The sequence below is a fragment of the Ovis canadensis genome, chromosome 11, assembly GCF_042477335.2.
Source record: "Ovis canadensis isolate MfBH-ARS-UI-01 breed Bighorn chromosome 11, ARS-UI_OviCan_v2, whole genome shotgun sequence".
NCBI classification, from domain to species: domain Eukaryota; kingdom Metazoa; phylum Chordata; class Mammalia; order Artiodactyla; family Bovidae; genus Ovis; species Ovis canadensis.
The window spans coordinates 35,525,615-35,546,200 of NC_091255.1; the positions used below are offsets into that span (position 1 = coordinate 35,525,615).

The window sequence follows — 20,586 nt, forward strand, 5'->3', positions numbered from 1 at the left end:
AATTGCATGGGCTGAGCGGAGTGACGTCACTTGTCCCCGAGGCTCAGACCGTCGGAAGGGCTCGCGCGGCCACCTCCCCCTCCCACGGACAACTGCCCCAACGGCCCTTTCCGCCCCGGTCACGGTAAAAGTGTAGAGAGGGACGTCGTCCCTACGTGTGTGTACCAGCACTCAGGAGGCGCTATTCCCCGTGAGCCTTCCTGGGATAGTGAACCTAATCACCTCTCCAGACTATACCAGGTCTTAGTGGTGGGAGGGGTCGTGGATGCCCCGCCCCTTTTGTAGAGGGGGCGGGGTAGTGGACAGTGACGCCATCAGAGGGCGTCCGAAAAGGGACGGGACGCGTTTTGGGGATGTTGGAGTCGCTGTTGGCTGTTGGTGGCCTGATGCTGCTTCGGGGTGAGGGTCGAAGGCACAGGCGCTTCGGAACAGGGCGCAAGGGGCGGAAGTGGAGAGGAGGGGCCATAGGTCACAAGCCAGGGGTGGAGGTCTCGACCACTTGGTGAATGCGAAAACCTCAGTATTCTCAGGCTGTTTGTTATTCGCTCTTTCCAGACTCCGTGGAGTGGGAGGGGCGTAGTCTCCTGAAGGCGCTTGTCAAGAAATCTGCGTTGTGGTGAGTATCCCGCAGCGTCTCGCCGTTCCGTCCGATGAGGGAGCCTGAGTCCCATTCTGACAGTCCCCCTCATCTCTGCCTCAGTGGTGAGCAAGTCCACGTCCTGGGCTGTGAAGTGAGCGAAGAAGAGTTTCGTGAAGGTTTTGACTCCAATATCAACAGCCGGTAAGTACAAATTGGAAGAAATTTAATTGGATTTGGGACTAATGTTGCTGAGGAATTTCCCTTCCAGCAACAGGGAAAAAACCTGATATGTAGTAGTGTGGAAGTGTCAGTTGCCAGTCGTGTCCGACCCTTTGCGACCCCGTGGACTGTAGCCCGGGCTCCTCTGTCCATGAGATTTCCCGGAGGCAAGAATGCTGGAGTGGGTTGCCATTCACTTATCCAGAGGATCTTCCCCACCCAGGGATTGAACCCAGGTCTCCTGCTTTCCAGCCAGTTCTTTACCATCTGAACCACCAGAGAAGCTTAAAGCCTAGTCGACAATTCATTGAATGGAAATGGGTCTTTCAACGGAGGTAGGAATTAGTAAGTGGAATGATGAAGAGTAGTTATCTGGAGAATCCAAAACAGGGACTACAGAAGATGAATTGAGTAATAAAAGGCCGACAGTACAGGCTAGCATTAAAGACTGCCCTGGAGAATAAGAATAAACATGTTCTGCCTTTTGAGTGAATCAGTCTAGTGATCAACGTATGTCAGCACCAACTGCAGGCTACATAGGTATTTGTCCTACAAACAGAAGGAACAATTTATGCATAATTGGGGAGATACGGAAGCCATCTGGCTTCCCTGGTGGCTCAGAGGCAAAGAATCTGCCTACTGTCCAGGAGATGCGGCAGAAGCTGTGGGTCCAATCCCTCAGTCGGGAAGATCCCCTGGAGAAGGAAATGGCAGCCCACTCTAGTATTCTTGCCTGGAGATCCCTTGGACAGAGGAGCATGGTGGGCTACAGTCCATGGAGTCAACAAAGGAGTCGGACACCATTTAGTGACTAAACAACATGGAAGCCATACCTGTTCGTGGGAGATGCAGGAGCTTCCTGAGGTCAGCCAAAGAGCAGTATCTGATAATAGTGAAAAGTCTTACAGAGCATGAAAAGGAAAATTTGAAAGGAGAGTGATAACATCATACCTGTTAGAAAGACTCCACACTGGGGAGAATGGGTTGGGCCCCAGGGGGAGGGGGGCGGGGAGCCTGGACTTAGGGAGACCAAGTGGGAAGGGTTTTGCAAAAATGCAGGTTCTCTCAGATGTAGAAGTGCTGGTTAAGAGCTAGTTGTGAACCAGGGACTGTGCTAGATTAGAGCAGTGATTGAAGTAGACAGGATTCGTATTCCAATGAAATCTCAGAGAATAATGGTAAAAGGAGACAGGCCTGGCTTAAGGCAGGGTGGAGAGTTTGGGACAAATGTAAAAGGACGTTAGCAGGTACACCTTCGAGGACTTACAGACTGATATGGGGCAGAGGAAAGCACCCGGATCAGGAGGTCCCTGAACCTATGTTGGATGGTTAAGAAAAATTGTTTCCTGGTCTGCATAGTTAGCTGAATAATGGTAGTTTACATCTGCCCAAATTTTGTATCCATTGTTAGAGTAGACATGATGCTGTAAAGATGACACTCACAAGAGAAGCAGGAGATACAAAGGAGGTATCTGGGAACAAGTTCTGCCACTGTGAAGCTTTCCCAGGATTTCCAGTCCATGCCAGTTTCTTTTCCTGAATTGTTATTCTATCTGTAGTTAGTATGACAGGACTTGCTTCTTGACGTTCTCTAAGCTGTTTTACAGGCAGGAACCATGTCTCAGGTCCTCGCCTTCCTCTTTAACCATTCAGAGAAGGATATATTTTAGGCACCACTCAGGAAATATTTGATAATGATGACAGTTAACATTTATCAAGTGTTTACTACTTGTCAAGCACTGTACTAAATGTCAGAAGGTTGGTATTCCTGTTTTATAAGTGAAGAAACTGAGTCTTAGATGAAGTAATGTATCAGGTGACCTTGGGCAAGTAGAACCAAGCTTGGAGCTCAGGGCTGTTTGACACCAAAGTCTGTGCTGTCAATCACTATATTCTATTAAGTTTTTTTAAATCAGCTTTTCACTGATATTTAAAATATTAGTGAAAATCAAGGAAACCGAACCACAAAGATCAGAAGCCAAAGTTGGAGATGGCGGGGGCAGGGGAGCAGTATAATCATGCCTTTTATTTTCCCTTTATAGGCTGGTTTACCATGATCTCTTTAGAGACCCTCTCAGCTGGTCAAAACCTGGGAAAGCCCTTCCTGGAGGGCCCCTGGAAGCCTTGAGGGCCCTGGACAAGAGGACAGTTTCTGGCCCTGCCACCATTGCTCTTGATTCCCTCAGCTGGTTGCTGCATCACCTTCCCTGCCCCACACTCTGCCAGACCCTGCATGCGCTGAGCCGTCAGGACTCCTGCCCTGGTGAGGCTCCTCATTTGTTTCTTCCCTTCATACATTCCCCCTACCAACCATGTGCCCCTCTCCACCCTAACAAGAAATATATCAGGGATCTCCAGTTGGGCTTTCTTCCAACACTTTAATCTTTATTCTATTTCTTGATTGCATCATAATGCTATCAATCACTCTTTTTTTATTTTCCAAGTTTGTGGTTTTTTTTTTCCTCTCGTTCATTCATTCAACAAATGTTAAATATATACATACAGTGTTGGGTCCTTGCCTTCCAGGAGCTCAAAGTCCCGTTAAGGGTACAGACCAGTAAACAAGCAATTTACTGGATAGCCTGATAAGGACTGTGATGATAAAGGAACATGTACAGAGTACCTTAAGGAATGTCTTGAAGAGTGAAGGGTCAGTCAGGCCAATTTGTCCAGCTGATAGCTCTGGGACTAGCCCTAAAGTACAGTGGGTCCTAAGATGGGCTTTAGAGTCAGATACCCAGCTCGGTACACAGGTGTTTGGTCTGACAGCGCTTCAGTTTCCTCTGTAAAAGTCGAGGGAGAATGGAGTATATAGTATTAGGATGAACCACTTGGAACTGTTGTCTTTATAGGTCAGATATGGTCAGATGTTAGCAGTTTCATACAGTTCAACCTAAAAATGCAAATCTTTAGTGTAGTGTTTTACACTAAATGCAGCTAAAAAAGGAGGGAAGATGGGAGGGGATCTAAGGCACCAACTGGGATTTTTGGCAAGTTCCAGACACAGCAGGTAGTTCTGTGTACAAGAGATGAGGCTGAAAGCAAGTGGAGAACAAACACTGAAAGTGTGAGTTCCTTCCTGGAGGCCTTGGGGCACTCCTGAGGATTGAGGTCAGAGCAGTGCCTTGATTCGATGTACGCTGGAATAAGAATGTGTATTAAGGTGAGGCCTGAAAGAAGTCAGAGCAGGGTGGTGAAACTGACTGAGGTCAGTCAGGATCTGGGCAGAGTTCTGAGAGGATGTGGGCCTCTGATGTGGGCCTTTTTTTTCCTCTTCACTGTTTGATCCCAAGCATCCCTGGAATGCTCCCTACTGCCCTTCGTGCACCACATTTCTTGTCCCTCTACAGGTGACACCCCCCCAGGTGAGCAGGTGCGTGTGCTGGGCCTGCTGCATGAAGAGCTTCACGGCCCAGGCCCTTTGGGAGCATTGAGCAGCCTTGCTCAGACCGAGGTGACCCTGAGTGGTATGATGGGCCAGGCATCGGCTCAGATCCTCTGTCGGAGGCCGAGACAGCGCCCCACCCACCAGGTCAGGAGAAGCAGGGGACTGGAGGTTGAGGTCAGACAGAGAGGGAGAGCAGTAAAACAGATGATGTGATGGAGCACGTCCCTGGGCCCTCATCGTAGCAGTTCCCCCATTTTATCTCCTTTGTGAGATGCCTTGTGAGGTAGATTGTTTTATTATCCCCATTTTGTAGCCTGGAAAGCTCACATACTGTAAGCTGAACCAACAAAAGACACTGCCTTCCAGGAAATGGAAAAGGAGAAAAAGCCAAAAGTTGTCCCCATGGAGAGGTTTGAGGGGCTAAGAGGTGGAACGCATGAGCCGGAAGAAGCCAGTCAGATCAGTGGCTAAGAGCTGGAGTGGCAGTTCCTGGTTCTCTGGTTTGCTCAGTAAGATAGAAAAATCCTTCTTAACCCTCTTCTTACTTCTCCCCAGACTCAGTGGTTCTCCATCCTTCCTGACTTCAGCTTGGAGCTCCAAGCGGAGCCGCCACTGGAATCCCAGCCCCGCTCAGATCCTCATACTCCCTCGGTACCTAAGAGCCAGGGCGGGAACAAGGGGATGGGATTTGGGGTCTGGAAAAAGGAGAGGGGGATAAAAACTGCAGACATTGGGGGCGTGGGGTCAGGGATTCCAGGGATGGTGCAGACCAGCAGCTTCTTCTGTACCTGCAGGTGGACCCCACTACTCATTTGACTTTTAACCTTCATCTGTCCAAGAAGGAGAGAGAAGCCAAAGATAGCCTGACTCTGCCCTTCCAGTTCAGCTCGGAAAAGTAAGGTTGGGGCCTCAGTGCCCAAGTCCCTGAGTTGAGCCCAGCATTGGGCCTAAGAGGTGGGGCGACAGCAGGTTGTTGATTAACTTTTTCAACTTTATAGGGGCTGAAGTCCACCTCCAGAGTCAAGTCTGGGGAGTGGCTCTTTACCCACCCAAACCCCAGCAGTGTCAAAGGGCCTCAATGTCTCTTTTCTCTCCATTAGCGCTTTGGGTCCCAGCTCACTAATGTCCCCAAAGTAATCTGGGCCTGGGCTGAGCGGGACCAGACCCCAGGGAAGTGGCCCTTTCTCCAGGTAGCAGCACTGGGAGGGTAGGAAGCTAGATGGTATGCCAGAGACAGGTTAATAAGGGCTTAGTAGACACTTGTTCTGTGCCCAGCATGTGGGCGGGTGAAGCAAGACTACACAGTATTCTTGCCCTCAAGCTGCTAAGAACTTAGGGTGTTGCAAGAGCTGTCTAAGAGTATCCATCCCTATACCAGTTGGTGCTACACAAGGTCAGACAAAGGGATTTAGCCCAAGAAGACATGGAAGCCAGAGAGGGAGTGACTGTTACGCAGAAAGAGGGTGTCCGGATGTGACCCATTACCCACCCTCCCCAGCACCAATTCTCCCCTTATCTCTCCTCAGACAGCAGGCTCTACTGCGCCCTGGGCTGGGCCAGGCTACCAGCCACATCTTCTATGAGCCAGATGCTTATGATGACCTGGATCAAGAAGACCCAGACGATGACCTAGATGTTTGATTGTCTAGGAGATTTGACTACACTGCAGTAGGAGGGGAAGAGGAAGACTACGGGCCTGTAACCATCCTTCAATGTGTGTATTGGCCTTAGCCTGTCTCTGCTCCATCTTTGTTTCCTGTTTCTATGGAGGCCCTGCCCTGTGACCCATGAGCCAGGGAGCAGCTTCCAGTGAGAAGTGGGCTGGAGGCATAAGAGAAAGTGACAGGATAGGAACACCACCTCCCCCCAACCCTAATAAAATATTTTATTTTGTATTAAAAGAAAAAGTTCTTTGGTTGCTATTTAAGCAAAAGTCGAAAGTGGACAGGACTGGAGGCTGGGAGTGGATGAGGGAAGCAGATGCCCTGAAGGGGATGGAAAAAAAGCCTACTTTCCAAAACATTTTTATTACTGTACAAAAAGCACACCCTCCCTTTTTTGTCCCCCCCACCCAACCCCCCAGGAAACTGTACATGGTGTGCTGGGCTAGAGTGACTGAAGGCTTTTGCTTGGCACCCTGCCCACAGGCTGAGCTCTCTGCCCCAGGTCCTTTCATAAGGAGGCACCTGTAGGCTGCCAGGTTGGGGCAGGGGCGTCCCAGCTCACACATACTCCTTGGCAGAGTTGGGCTTAGGGTAGGAGCGAGGTGCACGGTATCCAGCTTTGCTCTCACTCCCAGGACAGGAGCAAGAGAGCAGCGCACCTCCCAGGATGATCAGAGCAGACCCTGCCCAGCCAATGAAGATGGCAGGACCAAATTCATACCTGTGGAGAGAAGGGATTGCGGTCATGAACCCTGGCCTGCCTCTCCCAACCCCAGACCCCTTAGGAGATAGGGCTCTCATACTTACTTAACATTCATGGGGACCAACGGGTTATAGAAATCTGAGACAATCTGATGGCCGTACCAGGAGCAAGCTATCAAGGCAGCAAGACCTGGGGAAAAAATGGGGATTCAGGTACTGTGAGCCACCCCCCCCAAACCCGCACTGTGTCCACACTTACCCCTTCAGGATGGTTAACAGAGTCCTTGTCCCCACCTTGGACCTGTAGCTCACCTGCCAAGATGAAAATGATGCCTCCCGTCATGGCTATCCGGGCCTTCTTCACTTTGTCGTCTCCCCCACAGTTTGTACACTTCATGCCCATCGTGGCCACGAATGTGGCCAGGAAGCCCAGCACCAGGGAAACCACCATTAGGGCTCGAGTGGCCTGCAAGGCCGCTGCGGAAAAGGGGTAAGGATGCCATCCTTGCTGGAAATGACGGGGCGACCCTCGGACCGATTCAGACCCCGAGTCCCAGGTCGGAGCCGGCGGGTCCCGCCCCCTCACGACTCCGTGGCCTTCCCGCTCTGCCCCGCCCTCTCGGCTCTAGGATCCGCCCGGGGCGCCTGGGTTTCGATGAAACTGCCCCCGCGGAGGGGGAAGGGTGAAAGTGGACGTCGAAGGAAAACAGAGGTGGTGACCTGAGCCCCGGTAGCGGTGGCTGCAGCCCCGGGGCCGCCCGCAGTCCTGGCTCTCGTCTCAGCTCTGACCCCACTATCGAGGCCACGGTTTGTGGCTTCGGCTAATCGGCCGATAAGATTAGAAGCCGCAGGCGGCGGCCCAGGGGGCAAACAGGAGGCGAGGCTCCTCGGCCCTTGGTTCGACCCAGCGGCCCCCAGCCCAACCCCGCGGCCTCCAGCCCGCGCCGCCTTTTGTCCGAGAAAAGGGCGGGAGATGGCGAAGACCTTGGCCTCCTCGGGGTAGGGGGAGGGGAAGGCCGCGCCCCAGGACTCAGCTTACCGGGAGCGGCTTGGTCCGCTGGCCGCTCGGCCGGGAGACGAGGCGCGTCCGCGGGCGAAAAGGGGCTCAGCCGGACCCGCGCACGTGCAGTCCCAGGACCTCGGCCCTACCGCTTCCTCCTCTCCAGCCGCGCTACCGCGCAACCCAGCGCGTCGGGCCGTGGGGCCTCGAGCCCGGCCCCTCACCCACCCCGCGACCCCGGCTCTGGAGCATCCGCCCCGTCGGTCCCGCGGTCTTACCCGGCAGGGAGAGCACCGAGTCGTACATTTTGCAGCTCATCATGCCGGTGCTCTGCGTGACGCAGTCCATCCACAGCCCCTTGTACATGGCCTGGGCGGTGATGATATTGTCGCCAGCGTACGAGCTCATCTGCCACTGCGGGATGGCGGTGCATGCCACCAGGCCCACCCAGCCCACCAGAGCCATGGAAAAGCCCAGCAGCTGCAGGCCCGAATTGGCCATTTCCGCCCTCAGAATAGACGAGGGGCGCCTGGCGGGCGAGTTTTTAAGTCACCCAAAGAGGCAAAAAAGAAGTTGTTGGTCGACTGCTTGCAAATCTGGTCTCCGGAGTAAACAAACCGACCCCTCCGGCGAGGCGAGAGTCTCAAGGCAGAGGGGAACAGGACTGGTGACCGACAAAAGCGATCCGCGAAGGCCTGGCGGCTCCCTCGGGCGCTCGGCGACTCTTCCGAAACAAAAGGTGGAGGGGCCGTACGGGCGCGGCCTCCGGGTGCTGGAAGTCCCCAGAGTATCCTGGGCTGTCGGCCCGAGGCTGCTGTGCCAACTAAAGGTCGCTCAGCGGTGAGCGGGCAGGTGCGGGCGGACAGGTGCTGCGCACCTGAGTATAAGTAGGGCGTCGGGGGCGCGAGACAGGGAGTGATCGAGGGGCGGCCGAGGGTGACCTGACGTCACCGAAGGGACACTCACCTGAGCCGGAAGTCCTTGCCCCCACCCCTCCTGGCTCAGGTGTGGAGGAAGAAACCTGAGCACCAGCGTCACGCCCCTTCACTTACTGGGCTCGGCCCGCTGGAGGGGGGAGGTGGAGTCTTCTCGGGAGTCCCGAGTTCTGAGGAAGCCCCTCGGACTGGAGGTCCCTCGGGCGCAAGGACATCCCTTCCCCGCTCCGGGACAGGTGCGCCAGGAACGCGGCGGAGCCTGAGCGGGAGAGATGCCCCAGGCTAGCCCTGGCTCCGCCTTCCCCCCCGCAGGGACTCTCGGCTTCTACTCGCTCTTTATCCCGCCCTACTTTCGCCCCCACCCTCGGTTCTACTGTTTTTCTCTTCAGTCTCCTTTCCTCGCCGACCCCACCTTCCGGGGACCCCTCAGAACTGTCCACTTCAGCCGTCTAATTAGAGTCTCCACCGCCAGAGCCACCGCCTAGCGCCCAACCGCCCCTCACCGCAGTCGCCTGCACCAGACACCTGGCTTCCAGAAGCGGTGCCCCAGCACCCGTCTCCTCCGCCCCCTATTCCGATCTCTGCTGGACATGACTTAATGGCGGGGCCCTTGGCACCCCCCCGCCCCGCAGTCACAGTCTCATCCCGCCTCAAGTGTCCTTTCCGCAGAAGGAAGAAACCACTGAAGCCAGAATCCAGCGAAGGGAGGGAGCAGGGTAAGGCCTGGGTCAGAGTCTTGGCCACACCCACCATTCTCTTCCCCTGGAGTTTTTCCAGCCGGTCCTCCACCTTTCCCTCTTCTTCCTCCCCCAGCCCTGCGCTAGTTTCTCACCCTCTTCCGGAGCCTGGACCTGCCTGTCTGTGTGCCCTCTCCCGCCCTTTCACCGTGCCGTCCTCCAGAACATCTGGCTCTAATGTGGCCTTTGATTCAGTCCTCAGACCCCCACCTCACCCTCAGGTTTCTTCTGTCATGCTCCCTGAGTTCTGCCCCATCCCACCAAGCATCCGCCACTTACCCATTCCTCCCTCCTCTGTTATCATCTCCCCTTCCTGTCCTTTCCTCTTCCTATTTTACTCCTCATCTTTTAGTCTACCTTTGTGCCCCATCTCCAGCCCCCTTGGAGCCCAGCATCACCCAGTAGCCTTTCTTTGCATCTACCCTAGAGCGCATCCCTGCTCCCTCAAGGTCCAGTTTCCTTCCAATCTTTCCTTCTCCAACCTGACAACTCTCGGGCTCACATTCCCTTCTTACTCTGTCTCTTTCACTTAATTTTTTAACCTCAAGTCTCTCATATTTCCCATCTTTGCTCCTCCTCAAACATTTCTCCGTCTTTCTTTCATTCAATAAAAATATTAATGGGCCCTTCATAGTCCTAATTAACCTGTTTTTCTGTAAAATGCAGACTTTAAGGAACTCTTTATTATTCAATTTTTCTACCTTTGATTAATGGTGAGTTTTTTATTTTTTTAAGGTGATTTCCAGCTCTGAAAATCCACGTTTCTTGTTCTTTTTTTTTTTCATGTTTCTTGTTAGTTAAATATATCCAGCTCCTCTCCAAGCTCAGTGAGACCATCTCAGGCCAAGCCACCATCACCTCTTGCCTGGACACTGCAACCGCCTCCAAACCAATCTCTCTCTGCTTCCCTGCTTGTCCTTCTAAAATCTATTTTCCAGAAACAAGTTTGTTTTTTTAATAAACTTTTTATCTTATCACTTCCTGTTTAAAATCCTTAAAACTTCCAATGGCATTCTTTGGCTCCTAATGCTCCACTGGATTTGCAAATAAATGTTACACTATGGTTTATGAGACTCCATGCGTCAGCCACACTTCCTGAACTATACAGTGTTCCTTCCCACCAGAGTGCCTCTGCTCTCTGTTCTCTATGCCTGGGTGCTCTTCTCATCTACCCCCACCCAACCTTCCTTCTACCCAGCTAACCGACTCATCCTTAGCTATCAGCTCAAATATGACTTCTCCTGGGAGGCCTGGCCTGAGCACCTCGCCCCAGACTGAGTCAGGTCACCTTGCTGAATGTTCTCACTGCTACCTGTACTGTACATTCAACGTTCTTATCATGACTGGAAGCTATTCACTTTGTGTGATTATTTACTCAACGTCAGTCTCCCCACTATACTATAAGTTCCAAGAGATGTGTCTGGATTTTATCCCCAATAAATAGCTGATGAATAAATAGCTAAATTGCAAATTAACATGATTTTCATATACTGATTTGACAAATATTTTCCGAGACCCTGTATAATGTACCAAGCACCATGCTTGACACTGGGGCTACAGCTGTAAACAAGAGGACACTGCAGACTTCCTGGTGGGCCAGTGGTTAAGATTCAGTGCTTCCAGTGCAGGGGGCACAGGTTCAATCCCTGGTCGAGGAAGTTCTGCATGGCATTCTGTGCCGTCAAAAAAGAAAAAGAGGATGCTTCATTCAGGTAACTTAGATTCTAGAAGGAGGAAGCAGGCAATAAAGACATAAAATGGTGCATGTTTTCAAAGCAATAAAATAGGGCAATGTGATGAGGTTGGGTCCATTCCAGAGTAAGGTCAGGGAGACCTACCTAGGAAGGGACTGTTAAATAATGAGCCACCCAGGAAGAACCACATTATAGGCATAGGGAACAACAAGTGCTACAGCCCTGTTTCTATTGTCTCTTTGAGACTTGTATTAACTTAGAGCAGGATTGCTCCACCTCAGCACTATTGTATTTGGGGCCAGATAAGTCTTGGTTATGGCATGGTTCTGTGCATTATAGGATATTTAACAGCACCCTGGACTTCCACTGATTTGATGCCAGTATCCTCTCCCACACCCCAGTGTGACAATCAAAAATGTCTCCAGAATAAACAAGGTCCTACTGGATAGCACAGGAAACCATATTCAATATCCTGTCATAAACCATAATGGAAAAGAATATATATATATATATAAAATCACTGCTGTACAGCAGAAATTAATACAACATTGTAAATCAACTATGCTTCAATAAAATTAAAAAAAAAAAAAAAGAAATCATTGTCTCCAGAGATTGCCAGATGTCCCAGTGATGAGATGAGCAAAACTGGTCCCAGACTAGAACCACTGATTTAAAGTATCACCAGTCACCATCACTGTGAATTTCTTGCTCTAGAATCCTTTAAGTAAAGAGCCGGGTATGAGGAGAAAGTAGATGGAGAGTTGGAATTAGCCAGGGTTGGGATTTTGCTAAAAAGAGAGAAAAGGGGGAGTTCCCTAGAAGCCTAGTGATTTGGACTCCAGGCTTTCACTACTGTGGCCTGGGTGCAATACCTGGTCAAGGAACTGAAAATCCTAAAAGCCAAGCAGTGTTGCCGAAAGAAAGAAAGAAAGAGACAGAGAATAGAGAAGGAATTCTAATTTGCACGAGAGTGATTATGTGCTATAAATTGGGTATTAAGGAGAGCAAACATAGAAAGGAGTCAGTGGATAGTGAAAAACTGATCAGTCAATGGTTTTGAAGTCTCCGTAAAGTGAGAGAAGTGGGGATACATGAATGGATGATCTAGAAGCCTAGGAGGTGATCATCAGAGGTGGCAGACTTGAATTCACTAAATTGGAAGAGGGTATTGTTAGAGATAACAAAGCCTTGGGTAAGGGCCTGAAGGTGGACTGAAGAGAAAGACAGTTGGAGATGAGACTGAGGGCTGAGAGGCCGTGAGTAAATGGAGTGTCCTGGTGGGTTCTGAAGTCAACAACAATGATGATGAGAACACAGGTATAAAGAAGTCGACAATGAGCTTGATCAATACCACAAGGAAGAGAAAGAAATAGATTGTGCAAAGATTGAAAGGGTCAAAATAAAACTGATTTGCAAACGATATAATCACCTAGTAGAAAGTCAGATAAAAGCAACAGAGAGTCTGTCAGAACTATCCATGGTGTTCAGCAAGTTTGCTGTACACAAGATCCACCCACAAAGAGAGTCACTAGTATTTTACTACACCAGCAATAACTAATTAGAAAATATAATTTAAAAAGTAACACTCAATTTGCATCACTGGCAAAAATTATAGAGCATCTTGGAACTAACCAAGTATTCATAAGACCTCAATGGAAGAAGAATTTTAATTCTACTAGGTCCGTCTAGTCAAGTTATGGTTTTTCCAGTAGTCATATATGGATGTGAGAGTTGGACTATAAAGAAAGCTGAGCGCCAAAGAGCTGATGCTTTTGAACTGTGGTGTTGACTCTCTTGAGAGTCCCTTGGACTGCAAGGAAATAAAACCAATCCATCTTAAAGGAAATCAGTCATAAATATTCATTGGAAGGACTGATGCTGAAGCTGAAACTCCAATACTTTGGCCACCTGATGCGAAGAACTGACTCATTGGAAAAGACTCTGATGCTGGGAAAGATTGAAGGCAGGAGAAGGGGAAGACAGAGGATGAGATGGTTGGATGGTGTTACCAACACGATGGACATGAGTTTGAGTAAGCTCCAGGAGTTGGTGATGGACGGGGAAGCCTGACGTGCTGCAGTCCATAAGGTCACGAAGAGTTGGACATGACTGAATGACTGCACTGAACTGAAAGAATATAGAGGATGAATGAATACAGAAATAGTCCATGCTCTTAAATGGGATAACTTAACATTATAAAGGTATCAGTTGTCCCCAGAATAACATACAATTTGATATATTACCAAAAAACATTCAATTGGTGTTTTTTAAAAGATATTAATAAGTTTACCTTAAAACGCGCACACACACAAATAGGTCTTCGCTGAGAAGTAAGAGAGACAAGAGGGGTCTTGCTCTTCCAGAAATTTAAACTTGCTACAAAGCATTCAGCAACAATAACTGTATAGTATTCGTGCAAGAACAGAGAGATACACCAATGGAACAGAATACCAGAGACAGAGGTACTTACATATATATCAAAAGTGCATGCTGTATGCTAAGTCACTTAAGTGGTGTCTGACTCTTTTTGACCCTGGGGACTACAGCCCACCAGGCTCCTCTGTCCATGGAATTCTCTAGGCAAGAATTGCAGGGAATTCTCCAGGTAATTCTCTCTGCCTTTTCCTTCTCCAGGGGATCTTCCCAACCTAGGGATCGAACCCACATCTCTTATGTCTCCTGCATTGGCAGGCAGGTTCTTTACCATTAGTGCCACCTGGGAAGCCCATATCAGAAGTGGACATGTGGTAAATGTGGTGGGAATATGAGAAAAATATATTGGATCCCTAACACCCTAAACAAGGATGAACTCTAGATGGATTAAAAAGACCTAAACATGGAGAAGAAAATGGCAACCCACTCCAGTATTCTTGCCTGGAAAAGTCCACGGACAGAGGAACCTGGCAAGCTGCAGTCCATTGGGTTACGTGACTGAGCATGCACGATTGAGGAGGGTAGAGGGAGATGGATTGGTAGCAATAAACTGGTAGAACTAAAAAAAAAAAAAAGACCTAAATGTGGGGACTTCCCTGGTGGTCCACTGGTTAAGACTCTGTGATCCCAGTGCAGGAGGGGCAGGTTTGATCCCTCGTCAGGTAACTAAGATCCCAGCTGCCATGGTACAACCAAACAAACAAAAATGTAAATCAAAAAACTATAAAGTTCTTAGAAGAAAAGGTAAATTTTGATGCAAAAATGGAAAAGAACACATGCAAAATTTCAAAATCACAAATCCTAAGGGGAAAGTTGGTCATTTTGATGATACTAAATTTAAAGGTTTCTGCTAAATGAAGTTCATGAAAGAAAAATTAACAGGCAGACGATAGAACAAGAGAAAATATTTGCAAAATCCAAATATGACAACGAACTAATATTATTTGTTTAAATGTCTTGCCCATCAACAGTAAAAATATTCCAAGAGAAAAATGGGCAAAGAATACATGGAAGGGATTTGCAAAAAAAATAGAAAGCCAAAATGCTAACAAGAGTTTAAAGGGATGCTCCAAGCCATAAGTAATCAGAGAAAACTGAAATACAATATCACCTTTCACCTACTGAACTGACAAAAATTGACAAATTCTCATTTATTTAAAATCTCATATAGTCCATTCTGATGGATCCCCTGGAGAAGGGAATGGCTACCTACTCCAGTATTCTGGCCTGGAGAATTCCATGGACTGTATAGGCCATGAGGTCGCAAAGAGTCAGACATGACTGAGCAACTTTCACTCACTTCATAGTCCAATTCTGGATTTTAAAAGACTGACCATCTGAAGTGCTGGTGTGTGGAGGTACTGGAACTTTTAGATATTGTGGGTGGGCATGTAAAGTGGGACAACCACGTTAGAAAACAATTTGGCCAATTCATAGAAAGTCACACACTACTGTCTGTTGCTAAAGTTTCCCCAAAATGCAAGAAAAACAGTGTCCTGGCACTTTCTGTCTGTCTGATGGTGGCAGCCCAGACTGAATAGGGGAATACAGGGACAGATTGTTTGCAACTCAGAAATGACCCTGTGAGCAGTAAAACCTGATTTACTAAAAAAAAAAAAAGAAGAAGTTACACACACACACACCTGTCATATAATCCACCCATCCTACTCTTATGTATTTTCCAAGAGAAATGAAAGTATATGCTCATTTGAAGACCTGTATGTAAATGTTCATGGCAGCTTTATTTGTAACAGCCACAAACTGGAAATAATGCAAATATTCATCAACAGGTGATGGACAATCTAACTGATTACTATTGATAATCAAATCAATAATACTTCACAATAAAAAAGATAAACTCACAATACACGAAACAACATATATGAATCTCAAAATTATGGGAAGTAAAGAAGTCCAGACAAAAGGAGTAGAATCTGTGTGATTCTATTTGCATAAAATTCTAAAAAATGCAAACTAGTCCCTCATGACTGAAATCTGATCAGTGGTTGCCTAGGGGCTGACAGGAGGAATTACAAAGAGGTACAAGGAAACACAGAGGGTGATGGGTGTGTTCATTATCTTGATTCTGGGGACAGTTTCAGAGGTGTATACATGTCAAAACATCAAATTAGCTGTTAACTAGATGTATTTTGGTAATCATTTTGTAATATATACATATATCACTGTAATATATACATATATGTTGTAATATGTACATATATATACATGTACACTTGAAATTAAAGTTACATGTCAAAAAAAGAAAAAATAAAAAAAAATAAAGTTACATGTCAATAACACCTCAAGATAAAATCTTTATTTATTTATTTATTTATTTGGCTGCATCAGGTCTCAGTTGCAGTATGTGGGATCTAGTTCCCCAACCAGGGATGGAACCTGGGCCCCCTGCATTGGGAGCAGGGAGTCTTAGTCACTGGACCACCAGGGAAGTCCGAAGAAAAAATGTTTTGCCTTATCAAACTGTACATTTTAAATATGTACAGTTTATTGTTTGTCAATTCTATCTCAATAGAGCTTTTCAAAAACCAAACAAAAACAATAAACTGTATCTATTTCTGTCTTTTCTAAGCACTATATGAGTATTACAGTATTCACCTTCATTAAAACCCTAAGATGTGGATACTATTATTATCTCCCTTCTCATTTTACAGATGAGGTAACTAAGGCACAAAGAGCTTAGGTAACTTTCCCAAGGGAGCAAAGTTATTAAGTATCAGAGCTGGGACTCAAACTCAGGCAATTCAGGTCCAGAGTCCATACTCTTCACTCAGCTGCTTCTGGGTGGATGCTGCCTGAGAGGGTGGTGTGGTAGTAGCAAAACTCTCCGGAACTCCTGATAGAAGTGGAGACTCTGATAGCCATTCTCAAAAGCAAGCTGGTAGTTTTTAGTCAAATTAGGTAGAAGTATACCCTATGACTCAGCAATTCTGCTCATGGAGATAGATATAAATAAAGACAAAGACATAGGCAGAGGCAGAGACATAGCTCCATGATCACTGCCACATTCTTTGTTGTGGTTGGGAAGTGGAGGTGATATGGGTGCCTATCGGTGGGATGACTGACACTGTGGAGCATTAGGCAATGGTGAATCAATAAATTATGCAATAAAATAATTATGAAACCATCACTTGAATAATCACAGAACATGAATGGGTTTTTAAAACATAGTGCTTACTGAAAATAAGTAAGATCAGATTGAAAGATATAAACAGATGCTGTGTACTGGGTTGTGCTCAGTTGTGTCTGACTCTTTATAACCCCATGGACTGTAGCCCTCCAGGCTTCTCTGTCCTTGGGATTTCCCAGGCAAGAGTACTGAAGTGGGTTGCCATTACCTTCTCCAGGGGATCTTCCCGACCCAGGGATCCAACTGACATCTCTTGCATCTCCTATACTGGTAGGCAGACTCTTCACCACTGAGCCACCTGCACATAAAACAATTCATATTTTACAAGAGTACAACAAAAGGGAGCCTTGAATGCATTGGGATGGTGGGTTTTTGAGAGAAGACAAATGAGAAATGGATGTGGAAATAAAAAAGGATAATTTTTTAAATAAATACAAGATAAGACATTGATCAGTGAGTATCATGTACCAAGAACTGTGCCATTAATTCAATCCTCTGTACCTGAGACCCTCATATATTGACGAAAACAATGATGGGACAAAGGGAGGAGATGGCATTGCTGGAGCTCATGGGTCCAAGGTTTCCCTCTAGAAGCTGAAAGTGAAGTGGGCCTGAAGAGTAGGAGCTGGAGGCAGAGAGAGTGAAGAAACATCCTGGCTTTCTCCTGTCCTTCAATCTCTCACCTCCTATGGGCTATATCCAGTCAGAAGACAGTGAATATGGAAGTTTGAAAACAAAAGCCTGGAGGGATCAGCTCCCCATGTCATAGGGCAGAGCTTAGAAAGGGCTACAACTGGTTCTGAGATCAAACGAGCCACGGATTAATTTCTAAGCAAGATGAACGCACACATGCTCCAATGCTAAATGCCCACAGTGTCCTGTGTCTCATTTCTTCCCTTCCCATCCTGTCTCCAGGACTTTCCTGGTGGCTCAGACGGTAAACCATCTGCCTACAATGCGGGAGACCTGAGTTCAGTCCCTGGGTCGGGAAGATCTCTTGGAGAAGGAAATGGCAACCCACTCCAGTATTCTTGCCTGGACAATCCCATGGATGGAGGAGCCTGGTAGGCTACAGTTCATGGGGTCGCAAAGAGTCGGACACGACTGAGCGACTTCACTCACATCCTCTCTCAATTAGTCTCTTTCTCCCACCTTCCCAGCCATTTTTCTCCCTCCCTCCTGACTCTCCTTATTCCCATTGTCTCTTCTACTCCCCACCACTTTCTCCTTTCTTTTTATCTTCTTTATCTAGATCTGACTTGCTTTCTTTGATTCTACTTTCCCTGGGGCTTAAACTCCTAGAAGCATCAGAACAAAGCATCTGAATGAGACTGGGAAAGTTCCTTGACCTGAGTGCCAGGAGACACCCCAAGGCCTGCATTCTAACTGCTACCCTGACTTTTCATCTGCCTCCAACCTGTGCCTCCCTCCAGTTCCCTTTTTTCCTCTTGGCACCTTTCTCAGCTTTCCCTCTCTCCCTGCCCTCTTCCCTTCATGGCATTCCAGCATCCCTGGTTTTCCTTTTACCTTCCCAATTACCTTCCTTCTCTGCTTCCAACAATCACTTCTGCTCCTTTTTATTCATAAGCGATTTGTTCTCCTCAACTAGCAGACTTTAGTTCTTCTACTTTAGTTCCCCTTGGTCAGGTATGTGGAACCATTTACCAAAGGTTCCCCCATTCATGACTGTTCCCCAGCCCATATTCCTGACCATCAGGAGCAGACCCTCATTTCATTCATTCAACAAATAAATATTGAGTGCTCATCCTGGGTGAGCTGGGTGTTGAGGATACAGAGGTAAACAAGATGATTATCTGTCCTCAGGGTTACTGTGCAGAGAAGAAATTATGACAATGTACTATCCTGAGGACACATGGTTTTCTGAAGCAAAGCCAAGGAAGGTATCACAGGGGCGGGGGTGGGGGGAGAGTTTTTCTGAGGACCAATGGGAGTCCTTTGGTATTCCAGACTAAGGGATTATTCAGTTCAGTTCAGTCGCTCAGTCGTGTCCGACTCTTTGCGACCCCATGAATCGCAGCCCGCCAGGCCTCCCTGTCCATCACCATCTCCTGGAGTTCACTCAGACTCACGTCCATCAAGTCAGTGATGCCATCCAGCCATCTCATCCTCGGTTGTCCCCTTCTCCTCCTGCCCCCAATCTCTTCCAGCATCAGAGTCTTTTCCAATGAGTCAACTCTTCGCATGAGGTGGCCAAAGTACTGGAGCTTCAGCTTTAGCATCATTCCTTCCAAAGAAATCCCAGGGTTGATCTCCTTCAAAATGAACTGGTTGGATCTCCTTGCAGTCCAAGGGACCCTCAAGAGTCTTCTCCAACACCACAGTTCAAACGCATCAATTCTTCAGTGCTCAGCCTTCTTCACCGTCCAACTCTCACATCCATACATGACCACAGGAAAAACCATAGCCTTGACTAGATGGACCTTAGTCGGTAAAGTAATGTCTCTGCTTTTGAATATACTATCTAGGTTGGTCATAACTTTTCTTCCAAGGAATAAGCATCTTTTAATTTCATGGCTGCAGTCACCATCTGCAGTGATTTTGGAGCCCCCAAAAATAAAGTCTGACACTGTTTCTACTGTTTCCCCATCTATTTCCCATGAAGTGATGGGACCAGATGCCATGATTATTAGTAGCCACCAAAGAGTGAAACAGCACAGTGTGTTCTGGATACAAGAAATAGTTAGGAATTGACTAAAACTTGAGGGGAGGGGATAGAAAGTGAGGTAGAGATAGGAGGAAAGGCAAGAGGTTTTGTTCACTCTGAAAGGGGGTTAGAACTTGACAGTGGGCAACAGAGACTTCTGAGGGGAGAGTGAGGAGGTTGAACTCTTTTTGAATTGTACTCTGCCCCTCCTTGTAAGGGAAGAGGAGCAGGAAGACCAGGCAGGGTGATGGCTGTCTAAACCAAACTGGCCACAGTACAGGTGGAAAAAATCAGATGAATATGAGGGTTTAGGAGGTCAAAACACCAATGCTGGTAACTGGATAAAGGTGGGGAGTGCAGGAGAGGAGGAATTAAGCATGACTTCCTCTTTCTGATAGGAGGGACAGGCTGGCTAACAGGACGGTTCACTGGGATGAGGAAGTTAGCAGGAGAAGCAAGTTTGAACATGCTGATCATGTGAATTGCCCACCTAGGCGGCAGCTGAACACTCGGATCTGAAGCTCCAGAGAGAGGCCTGGGCCTGAAGTAATGGAAGCCTTAAAGATGTGGAACGAGGGGGAACAGTGGGCAGCGGACCACCCCGGCCCGATCCTCTGCGGATCCGCGCTCTCCCTCCAGGTGGCACTAGAGCCCCGTGCTTCTGAGTCCCGTTCTTCACAGCGCGCGCTGTCGGTGCTCAGAGCTCTACGCTGCTGCTCCGGGGACTTGCCAACTCTAGGTCGCACCCTCCTCGCTTGGGCATTCAAACCTGGAGCGACCTCCAGAGAGCGTGTCCAACTCGTCCACGCGGCCAGCACATTCTTGGCGGCTCGGGCACCTCAGGGCTGGTGACGTGGTTGGTGTGACCACCTGTCCCTCCGGCCACCTCCAGGAACCAACGTGGGGAATGGGTGTAGGGGAAAGGCTAGAGAGGCAGTGCTCCGAGCACGGATGCAAGGAAAGACGACCCCCGAGGCCAGACACCTGAGCCGTTAGGAACGGAATTTCCTGTGCCCCGGGTCATCTCCGCGTGGGAAGCCTGTCGCGGATCCTTTAAGGCTCCATCTCCCTGTCCTCCCCCGCCCAGGACAGGCTTGGACACCCGGGACCTGACATTTGGCGTCTCCCAACGTGGGAGCTAAAAATAACCGCTGTGGGTTACTCCGGGCCATTGCTCTGCACCCACCCCGCGCGCAGGCTAGCGCTCGGTCTCGGGCCGCCCGAGTTCTCTCCTGGGCAAGTTTACCTGGCCCGTCCCCTCCCATCCCTTGGAAGTCGCTTCTTCACCCCCGAACCTCGGCCGGTGGGCGGAGACTTCACGTGAAGGGGAACAGGGCCTCCTGGTTTCCCGGGACCCTGTTCTCAAAACTTCCCGGAGGCAGGCTGGCGGAAACCCGAGGGGCGTGTCTCACCCGGCACGC

General features: G+C 48.5%; 2 protein-coding genes across 5 annotated transcripts; one reads left to right on the forward strand and one right to left on the reverse strand.

Annotated features, from left to right (window-relative positions):
* Positions 1–53: 53 nt before the first annotated feature.
* ELP5 (elongator acetyltransferase complex subunit 5) lies at positions 54–6,094 on the forward strand. The gene is made up of 8 exons (XM_069603302.1): positions 54–399; positions 556–616; positions 701–781; positions 2,842–3,062; positions 4,150–4,331; positions 4,743–4,838; positions 4,982–5,082; positions 5,714–6,094. The coding sequence occupies exons 1-8, from the start codon at positions 354–356 to the stop codon at positions 5,826–5,828; spliced, it is 903 nt and encodes a 300-aa protein (XP_069459403.1). The 5' UTR covers positions 54–353; the 3' UTR covers positions 5,829–6,094.
* Positions 6,055–20,586, reverse strand: CLDN7 (claudin 7). 4 transcript variants are annotated; one of them, XM_069603307.1, is made up of 7 exons: positions 20,412–20,586; positions 16,709–16,798; positions 10,756–10,898; positions 7,832–8,747; positions 6,866–7,030; positions 6,659–6,743; positions 6,055–6,572 (listed from the first exon to the last, which is right to left on the reverse strand). In XM_069603307.1, exons 4-7 carry the CDS (start codon positions 8,052–8,054, stop codon positions 6,410–6,412), a joined length of 636 nt encoding a protein of 211 aa, XP_069459408.1. In that variant the 5' UTR covers positions 8,055–8,747; positions 10,756–10,898; positions 16,709–16,798; positions 20,412–20,586; the 3' UTR covers positions 6,055–6,409. The 4 variants fall into 4 exon arrangements, with proteins under 4 accessions (XP_069459408.1, XP_069459405.1, XP_069459406.1 ...); XM_069603304.1 differs by lacking the exons at positions 10,756–10,898; positions 16,709–16,798; positions 20,412–20,586 and adding an exon at positions 9,014–9,181; XM_069603305.1 differs by lacking the exons at positions 10,756–10,898; positions 16,709–16,798; positions 20,412–20,586 and adding an exon at positions 8,992–9,178.